Source organism: Dendropsophus ebraccatus, chromosome 7 (assembly GCF_027789765.1).
Source record: "Dendropsophus ebraccatus isolate aDenEbr1 chromosome 7, aDenEbr1.pat, whole genome shotgun sequence".
Taxonomy (NCBI): domain Eukaryota; kingdom Metazoa; phylum Chordata; class Amphibia; order Anura; family Hylidae; genus Dendropsophus; species Dendropsophus ebraccatus.
This window is the reverse complement of record NC_091460.1, coordinates 1,107,641-1,118,128: the sequence shown is the minus strand read 5'-3', so window position 1 is coordinate 1,118,128 and position 10,488 is coordinate 1,107,641. Positions and strand designations below refer to the sequence as shown.

The window sequence follows — 10,488 nt, the reverse complement described above, 5'->3', positions numbered from 1 at the left end:
CCCAGCAGTAAGGTAAGCTTACAGGAGGAGGGGTGTTACATTGTGTTACTATCAGTGTGTGACCCCCCCCCCCAGCAGGAAGGTAAGCTTGCAGGAGGAGGGATGTTACATTGTGTTACTATCAGTGTGTGACCCCAGCAGTAAGGTCAGCTTACAGGAGGAGGGATGTTACATTGTGTTACTATCAGTGTGACCCCAGCAGTAAGGTAAGCTTACAGGAGGAGGGGTGTTACATTGTGTTACTATCAGTGTGACCCCAGCAGTAAGGTAAGCTTACAGGAAGAGGAATGTTACATTGTGTTACTATCAGTGTGACCCCAGCAGTAAGGTAAGCTTACAGGAGGAGGGATGTTACATTGTGTTACTATCAGTGTGACCCCAGCAGTAAGGTAAGCTTACAGGAGGAGGGATGTTACATTGTGTTACTATCAGTGTGACCCCCCAGCAGTAAGGTAAGCTTACAGGAGGAGGGATGTTACATTGTGTTACTATCAGTGTGTGACCCCAGCAGTAAGGTAAGCTTACAGGAGGAGGGGTGTTACATAGTGTTACTATCAGTGTGTGACCCCCCAGCAGTAAGGTAAGCTTACAGGAGGAGGGATGTTACATTGTGTTACTATCAGTGTGACCCCAGCAGTAAGGTAAGCTTACAGGAGGAGGGGTGTTACATTGTGTTACTATCAGTGTGTGACCCCCCCCCCCCCCAGCAGTAAGGTAAGCTTACAGGAGGAGGGATGTTACATTGTGTTACTATCAGTGTGACCCCAGCAGTAAGGTAAGCTTACAGGAGGAGGGGTGTTACATTGTGTTACTATCAGTGTGTGACCCCCCCCCAGCAGTAAGGTAAGCTTACAGGAGGAGGGGTGTTACATTGTGTTACTATCAGTGTGTGACCCCCCCAGCAGTAAGGTAAGCTTACAGGAGGAGGGATGTTACATTGTGTTACTATCAGTGTGTGACCCCCCCCCCCCCCAGCAGTAAGGTAAGCTTACAGGAGGAGGGATGTTACATTGTGTTACTATCAGTGTGTGACCCCAGCAGTAAGGTAAGCTTACAGGAGGAGGGATGTTACATTGTGTTACTATCAGTGTGACCCCAGCAGTAAGGTAAGCTTACAGGAGGAGGGGTGTTACATTGTGTTACTATCAGTGTGTGACCCCAGCAGTAAGGTAAGCTTACAGGAGGAGGGATGTTACATTGTGTTACTATCAGTGTGACCCCAGCAGTAAGGTAAGCTTACAGGAGGAGGGGTGTTACATTGTGTTACTATCAGTGTGTGACCCCCCAGCAGTAAGGTAAGCTTACAGGAGGAGGGGTGTTACATTGTGTTACTATCAGTGTGTGACCCCCCCATTAGTAAGGTAAGCTTACAGGAGGAGGGATGTTACATTGTGTTACTATCAGTGTGTGACCCCAGCAGTAAGGTAAGCTTACAGGAGGAGGGATGTTACATTGTGTTACTATCAGTGTGTGACCCCAGCAGTAAGGTAAGCTTACAGGAGGAGGGGTGTTACATTGTGTTACTATCAGTGTGACCCCCCCAGCAGTAAGGTAAGCTTACAGGAGGAGGGATGTTACATTGTGTTACTATCAGTGTGTGACCCCCCCCCAGCAGTAAGGTAAGCTTACAGGAGGAGGGATGTTACATTGTGTTACTATCAGTGTGACCAAAGCAGTAAGGTAAGCTTACAGGAGGAGGGATGTTACATTGTGTTACTATCAGTGTGTGACCCCCCCCCAGCAGTAAGGTAAGCTTACAGGAGGAGGGATGTTACATTGTGTTACTATCAGTGTGACCAAAGCAGTAAGGTAAGCTTACAGGAGGAGGGATGTTACATTGTGTTACTATCAGTGTGACCCCAGCAGTAAGGTAAGCTTACAGGAGGAGGGATGTTACATATGCTGTGGCCCCTGTATGGTTTGGGGCCCCTGGCTGTGACATAAAGGCCCCAGCAGGACTAGCCCCTCCTTGTGCTCCAGTTGTCTCCTCTTCTCCCCCAGACGCTCCTCCTCCTGAATGATCCCCCAAGGATGGAGAAGGACAGGAATGAGATCAGTAAGAGAATATTACACGTCACCTTGGAGATCATCCGCCTGCTGACCGGAGAGGTAACTTCTCTAGATTTCCACCATTGTTGTCTGGGCTCTTTGGCCCCTCCCTCCCTCCCCCGCTCTATGTTCTGGATCTGGTCTCCTCTCTGTAGGTGCGGTGGTCTCCAGCACTGACCCCAGTAGTCCAGATGTGTCTCCTCCTCCTCCTCCTCCTCACTAGAGCTCTATACAGGGGGACAATCTCCTCTTTGTAGTGAGGAGGAGGCAGGAATACTGGGCTCAGTCCCCTCATTGTCTCTCTCCATCCCCAGGATTACACCATAGTGAAGAAGACATGGGGGGAGGGTGTGGCCTTCCCCCAGGAGTCAGGAGGGCGGAGCAGGGCCCGGGGCCCCATCACGGAGCCTCCATCACTGATACATGAGCAGAAGATCCTAGAACTCACCCACAGGATGACTGAGCTGCTGACTGGAGAGGTGACACTGGGGAATGCTGGGAGATGATAGAGTAATCCAGGAGGCAGCAGGCTGGGGGGGATGACTGTGTGATCATTGTGTGTGTCAGGTTCCTATAAGGTGTCAGGATGTGGCCGTCTATTTCTCCATGGAGGAGTGGGAGTATGTAGAAGGACACAAGGATCTGTACCGGGGGGAGCAGCCGCTCATGATGGAGGATCAGCCGCCCGGCCTCACAGCACAAGGTAAGAGGAGACCTTCCTGATGCTAGAGAGCAGGGGGGAGGGGCCCTTACATCCTCCTCCTCCCCCTCCCATCTTCCTCCTCCTCCCATCATCCTCCCCCTCCTCCCATGCTCCTCTTCCCCCCATCCTTCTCCCATCCTCCTCCTCCCACCCTCCTCCTCCTCCTCCCCCCATCCTCCTCCTCCTCCCATCCTCCTCCTCCCCCTCCCATCCTCCTCCTGATGACATGTAACAGTGTATAATGGATTGGCTCCCTGTGTGTTCCCTACAGATGGAGGCAGTGACAGGAATCCACCAGAGAGGTGTCCCCGTCCTCTGTATTCCCAGGACTGTCCAGAGGGAAATGTCCCAGCAGACAATCAGCAGGTAGATAGCGTTACACAATATGGGACCATACATTGATTGAACCTCACATTAATTCCAATTTTTTTTATTTTAGGCTGAAGATCTGATTGATATTAAGGTTGAGGTTATAGATGAAGCAGAAGTGGAAACGGATTTTATGGCCGATGATCGGTGTAAGGAGAAGGAGATTTATAGGTTGTGAAAGAAAAACCTTAGGTTTCCCTAGTTACTCCTCCTCCCAACATCTGCTCCTCCTCCTCCCATCCTCCTCCTCCCCCCATCCTCCTCCCCCCATCCTCCTCCTCCCCTCCTCCTCCTCCCATCCTCCTCCTCCCATCCTCCTCCTCCCAACATCTGCTCCTCCTCCTCCCATCCTCCTCCTCCCCCCATCCTCCTCCCCCCATCCTCCTCCTCCCCTCCTCCTCCTCCCATCCTCCTCCTCCCATCCTCCTCCTCCCATCCTCCTCCCCCCATCCTCCTCCCCCCATCCTCCTCCTCCCATCCTCCTCCTCCCATCCTCCTCCCCCCATCCTCCTCCTCCCATCCTCCCATCCTCCTCCTCCCATCCTCCTGCTGATGACATGTAGCAGTGTATAATGGATTGGCTCCCTGTGTGTTCCCTACAGATGGAGGCAGTGACCAGAATCCACCAGAGAGATGTCCCCGTCCTCTGTATTCCCAGGACTGTCCAGAGGGAAGTCACAATATTAAAGTGGAGGATGAAGCAGAAGAAGAGAGGATGATGGGCGATCCCCCGTGTATGAGTGAGGTGAAGGAGGAGGAGGCGCCGGCAGCTGCTATACCAGGTAGGGGAGGATGGATGGAGTGGATGGAGCGGGGAGCTCACAGGGATATTAACCTCTTCATATCCACACATGTGTCTTTTTACAGTGGTGCATCAAAGTAAAATGTGATGCTAGGGAGGTGAACGATTCCCTTGGTGGAGAAGATATCACATGCTATAGTCAGCCGTCCTTGATAATGCCATCACCGTTATTTAAAGTGTCACTGATGTTATAACTTTTAAATCAAATCAACACTGTATGTGATATAAAGCATGTCCGCAATATACATTCTTTTTTTTTTTTTTAGTTATGCTGTAAAACAAAGCTATACTTACTGTATCCAGGTCCAGTCTCCTGAAGGCAGCTATATAACAGCTATACTTATTGTATCCAGGTCCAGTCTCCTGAAGGCAGCTATATAACAGCTATACTTACTGTATCCAGGTCCAGTCTCCTGAAGGCTGCTATATAACAGCTATACTTAATGTATCCAGGTCCAGTCTCCTGAACGCAGCTATATACCAGCTATACTTACTGTATCCAGGTCCAGTCTCCTGACTGCTATATAACAGCTATACTTACTGTATCCAGGTCCAGTCTCCTGAAGGCAGCTATATAACAGCTATACTTACTGTATCCAGGTCCAGTCTCCTGAAGGCTGCTATATACCAGCTATACTTACTGTATCCAGGTCCAGTCTCCTGACTGCTATATAACAGCTATACTTACTGTATCCAGGTCCAGTCTCCTGAAGGCAGCTATATAACAGCTATACTTAATGTATCCAGGTCCAGTCTCCTGAAGGCTGCTATATAACAGCTATACTTAATGTATCCAGGTCCAGTCTCCTGAAGGCAGCTATATACCAGCTATACTTAATGTATCCAGGTCCAGTCTCCTGAAGGCTGCTATATAACAGCTATACTTACTGTATCCAGGTCCAGTCTCCTGAAGGCAGCTATATACCAGCTATACTTACTGTATCCAGGTCCAGTCTCCTGAAGGCAGCTATACTTACTGTATCCAGGTCCAGTCTCCTGAAGGCAGCTATATACCAGCTATACTTACTGTATCCAGGTCCAGTCTCCTGAAGGCAGCTATACTTACTGTATCCAGGTCCAGTCTCCTGAAGGCAGCTATATAACAGCTATACTTACTGTATCCAGGTCCAGTCTCCTGAAGGCTGCTATATAACAGCTATACTTACTGTATCCAGGTCCAGTCTCCTGGAGGCTGCTATATAACAGCTATACTTACTGTATCCAGGTCCAGTCTCCTAAAGGCTGCTATATAACAGCTATACTTACTGTATCCAGGTCCAGTCTCCTGAACGCAGCTATATACCAGCTATACTTACTGTATCCAGGTCCAGTCTCCTTAAGGCAACTATATAACAGCTATACTTACTGTATCCAGGTCCAGTCTCCTGACTGCTATATAACAGCTATATTACTGTATCCAGGTCCAGTCTCCTGACTGCTATATAACAGCTATACTTACTGTATCCAGGTCCAGTCTCCTAAAGGCTGCTATATAACAGCTATACTTACTGTATCCAGGTCCAGTCTCCTGAAGGCTGCTATATAACAGCTATACTTACTGTATCCAGGTCCAGTCTCCTGAAGGCTGCTATATACCAGCTATACTTACTGTATCCAGGTCCAGTCTCCTGAAGGCAGCTATATAACAGCTATACTTACTGTATCCAGGTCCAGTCTCCTGAAGGCTGCTATATAACAGCTATACTTACTGTATCCAGGTCCAGTCTCCTGGAGGCTGCTATATAACAGCTATACTTACTGTATCCAGGTCCAGTCTCCTGAAGGCAGCTATATAACAGCTATACTTACTGTATCCAGGTCCAGTCTCCTTAAGGCAACTATATAACAGCTATACTTACTGTATCCAGGTCCAGTCTCCTGAAGGCTGCTATATAACAACTATACTTACTGTATCCAGGCCCAGTCTCCTGAAGGCTGCTATATATCAGCTATACTTACTGTATCCAGGCCCAGTCTCCTGAAGGCTGCTATATATCAGCTATACTTATAGTATCCAGGTCCAGTCTCCTGAAGGCAGCTATATAACAGCTATACTTACTGTATCCAGGCCCAGTCTCCTGAAGGCAGCTATATAACAGCTATACTTACTGTATCCAGGTCCAGTCTCCTGAAGGCTGCTATATAACAGCTATACTTACTGTATCCAGGTCCAGTCTCCTGAGGGCAGCTATATAACAGCTACACTTACTGTATCCAGGTCCAGTCTCCTGAAGGCAGCTATATAACAGCTATACTTACTGGATCCAGGTCCAGTCTCCTGAAGGCTGCTATATAACAGCTATACTTACTGTATCCAGGTCCAGTCTCCTGAGGGCAGCTATATAACAGCTATACTTACTGTATCCAGGTCCAGTCTCCTGAAGGCTGCTATATAACAGCTATACTTACTGTGTCCAGGTCCAGTCTCCTGAAGGCAGCTATATAACAGCTATACTTACAGTATCCAGGCCCAGTCTCCTGAAGGCAGCTATATAACAGCTATACTTACTGTATCCAGGTCCAGTCTCCTGAAGGCAGCTATATAACAACTATACTTACTGTATCCAGGTCCAGTCTCCTGAAGGCTGCTATATACCAGCTATACTTCCTGTATCCAGGTCCAGTCTCCTGACTGCTATATAACAGCTATACTTACTGTATCCAGGTCCAGTCTCCTAAAGACATGCTATATAATAGCTATACTTATAGTATCCAGGTCCAGTCTCCTGAAGGGAACTATATAACAGCTATACTTACTGTATCCAGGTCCAGTCTCCTAAAGACATGCTATATAACAGCTGCACTTACTGTATCCAGGTCCAGTCTCCTGATGACTGCTATATACCAGCTATACTTACTGTATACAGGTCCAGTCTCCTAAAGACATGCTATATAACAGCTGTACTTACTGTATCCAGGGCCAGTCTCCTGAAGGCTGATGCTATATAACAGCTATACTTACTGTATCCAGGTCCAGTCTCCTGAAGGCAGCTATATACCAGCTATACTTATAGTATCCAGGTCCAGTCTCCTGAAGGGAACTATATAACAGCTATACTTACTGTATCCAGGTCCAGTCTCCTGCTATATAACAGCTATACTTACTGTATCCAGGTCCAGTCTCCTGAAGGCTGCTATATACCAGCTATACTTATAGTATCCAGGTCCAGTCTCCTGAAGGCAGCTATATAACAGCTATACTTACTGTATCCAGGTCCAGTCTCCTGAAGGCAGCTATATAACAGCTATACTTACTGTATCCAGGTCCAGTCTCCTGAAGGCTGCTATATATCAGCTATACTTACTGTATCCAGGTCCAGTCTCCTGATGGCTGCTATATAACAGCTGTACTTACTGTATCCAGGTCCAGTCTCCTGAAGGCTGCTATATAACAGCTATACTTACTGTATCCAGGTCCAGTCTCCTGAAGGCAGCTATATAAGTGAATATAAGAAGCTTTGTAACATATCCTATCAGACAAAACTGCATCTCTATTGTCACACCTAAGAAATAAACGCATCTCCTCCTTCAGTATATATGTGTGTTTGTGTGTGTGTGTATGTGTATGTATATATATATATATATATATATATATATGTGTATGTATATATATATATATATATATATATATATATATATATAATGTGTGTTTGTAGAGTTTAAACCAATTATTCTACATTGCTCAACTTTGTAGTTTGAAAAATAAAAACTAATAAAATCCATTATAACCCTAACAGAAAATCCCAGGAAGAACTCGGAGGAAAACGTCCTGTTCTCTGTGAATTATAAAGTAGAAGATGAGGATGTTATTCAGCACTGCTCAGGAGTGACCGTCCTCGCTATTACAGATCAGACTAGAGGGGAAAGGATCCAATGTGATGAATGTGGGAAAGTGTTTACAACACGCTCAAGTCTCCTCAGACACAGAAGAAGTCACACAGGAGATACGCCATATCCACGCGGGCAATGTGTCATAGATAAGTCACAGCCTGAGAGAACTCACACAGGAGAGAAGCCATATTCATGCTCAGAATGTGGGATATGTTTTAAAAACAAATCAGGCCTTGCTAGACATTGGAGAATTCACACAGGAGAGAAACCATATTCATGTTTGGAATGTGGGAAATGTTTTACAGAAAAATCAAGTCTTGTCAAACATGAGAGAATTCACTCAGGAGAGAAGCCGTATTCATGTTCACAATGTGGCAAATGTTTTACAGATAGGACAAGTCTCGTAACACATGAGAGAAGTCACACAGGAGAGAAGCCCTATTCATGTTCAATATGTGGGAAATGTTTTAGAGATAAATCAAGTCTTGTTAAACACGAGAGAATTCACACTGGAGAGAAGCCGTATCCATGTACAGAATGTGGGAAATGTTTTACAGAAAAGTCAAATCTTGTCACACATCAGAGAATTCACACAGGAGAGAAGCCATATTCATGTTCTGAATGTGGGGAATGTTTTAAAAATAAAGCACCACTTGTTAAACATGAGAGAAGTCACAAAGGAGAGAAGCCATATCCATGTTCAATATGTGGTAAATGTTTTACAGATAAATCATATCTTGTTAGACATGAGAGACATCACACCGGAGAAAAACCATATTCATGTTCAGAATGTGGAAAATGTTTTATTGACAAATCAAGTCTTGTTATACATCTGAGAAGTCACACAGGGGAGAAGCCGTATCCATGTTCAGAATGTGGAAAATGTTTCATTACGAAAGACAAACTAAGGCATCATCAGAGAAGACACACAGGGGAGAAGCCATATTCATGTTCAGAATGTGGAAAATGTTTTAGAGATAAATCTACTCTAGTTAAACATGAAAGAAATCACACAGCAGAGAAGCTGTTTCCATCATGTACAGAATAATAATTGCTTTACTTATCTATTCCACAGCACTTTCCATGGCTTCTAGTGAGTACTCATCAGGGGGAACAAAAACCTGAGACCAGGTGGACGTTGCCTATAGCGGCCAACCACAGCTCCGCTTTACCACGCTCTCTTATAGTGAAGATTTCCTTTCTCCCCCACTGTCTCCCATGGGGCTCACGCTGTATATTCCACAGAACATATAAGCACAATGCAGAATGTGGGAAATGTTTTATTACAGAAGCCTGGGGGAAGCCATTTTGATGTTAGGAATATGGGAAATATTTTACAAAGAAGTCACATTTTGGAAATAACCAGAGAAGACGATGCGTTCTTGCTGGAATCTGGAAAATGATGTATCCCGGCTGCTGACTTGTGGCCATGTTCCTTCTCTGTGTCTATGAGGTGACTGGCCGCGCAGGAGAAGCCACAGCGACCTGGTGGGAGAGGAAACGTCTCCCGTCTTTCTACCATGTGGACAGATGAGGGTTTGGTCTTTTTGCTGTGGAGGAAAATATTGGGGAGGAATAAAAACAAAAACAGCGGCCGTGTATTTCCTTCTGTGTTTTTGTAGCTTTCATCTCCCGCTCAAAACTCTGACCCGGAATTACTGCACAATACACAATGGCGTCTCCTGTCCTCACATCTCCTGTCCTCACATCTCCTGTCCTCACATCTCCTGTCCTCACCCCTCACCTCTCCTGTCCTCACCTCTCACATCTCCTGTCCTCACCTCTCCTGTCCTCACCTCTCACATCTCCTGTCCTCACATCTCACATCTCCTGTCCTCACATCTCCTGTCCTCACATCTCACATCTCCCGTCCTCACCTCTCACATCTCCCGTCCTCACATCTCCCGTCCTCACATCTCCCGTCCTCACATCTCACATCTCCTGTCCTCACATCTCCTGTCCTCACCTCTCACATCTCCCGTCCTCACATCTCACATCTCCTGTCCTCACATCTCACATCTCCTGTCCTCACATCTCACATCTCCTGTCCTCACATCTCCTGTCCTCACCTCTCACATCTCCTGTCCTCACCTCACATCTCCTGTCCTCACCTCTCACCTCTCCTGTCCTCACCTCTCACCTCTCCTGTCCTCACCTCTCCTGTCCTCACATCTCACATCTCCTGTCCTCACATCTCCTGTCCTCACCTCTCACCTCTCCTGTCCTCACCTCTCACCTCTCCTGTCCTCACCTCTCCTGTCCTCACCTCTCCTGTCCTCACCTCTCACATCTCCTGTCCTCACCTCTCACATCTCCTGTCCTCACCTCTCCTGTCCTCACCTCACATCTCCTGTCCTCACCTCTCACCTCTCCTGTCCTCACCTCTCACCTCTCCTGTCCTCACCCCTCACCTCTCCTGTCCTCACCTCTCCTGTCCTCACCTCTCACATCTCCTGTCCTCACCTCTCACATCTCCTGTCCTCACCTCTCACATCTCCTGTCCTCACCTCTCACATCTCCTGTCCTCACCTCTCACCTCTCCTGTCCTCACATCTCCCGTCCTCACCTCTCACATCTCCTGTCCTCACATCTCACATCTCCCGTCCTCACATCTCCCGTCCTCACCTCTCACATCTCCTGTCCTCACATCTCACATCTCCTGTCCTCACATCTCACATCTCCTGTCCTCACATCTCCCGTCCTCACCTCTCACATCTCCTGTCCTCACATCTCA

General features: G+C 47.1%; 3 protein-coding genes across 5 annotated transcripts in view; 2 read left to right on the top strand and 1 right to left on the bottom strand.

The window, feature by feature from the left end:
* LOC138797178 (zinc finger protein 300-like) overlaps nt 1–10,488 on the bottom strand; it is an 898,668-nt gene that overhangs the window by 101,176 nt on the left and 787,004 nt on the right. The window lies entirely within an intron of this gene.
* Nucleotides 1–10,488, top strand: part of LOC138797158 (zinc finger protein ZFP2-like) — a 427,215-nt gene that overhangs the window by 286,409 nt on the left and 130,318 nt on the right. The window lies entirely within an intron of this gene.
* Nucleotides 2,589–9,339, top strand: LOC138797171 (zinc finger protein 260-like). Of its 2 annotated transcripts, none has more exons than XM_069977003.1 (4): nt 2,589–2,752; nt 3,024–3,270; nt 3,724–3,903; nt 7,661–9,339. In XM_069977003.1, the coding sequence occupies exons 2-4, from the start codon at nt 3,255–3,257 to the stop codon at nt 8,800–8,802; spliced, it is 1,338 nt and encodes a 445-aa protein (XP_069833104.1). In that variant the 5' UTR covers nt 2,589–2,752; nt 3,024–3,254; the 3' UTR covers nt 8,803–9,339. The 2 variants fall into 2 exon arrangements, with proteins under 2 accessions (XP_069833104.1, XP_069833103.1); XM_069977002.1 differs by having other exon boundaries at nt 3,024–3,292.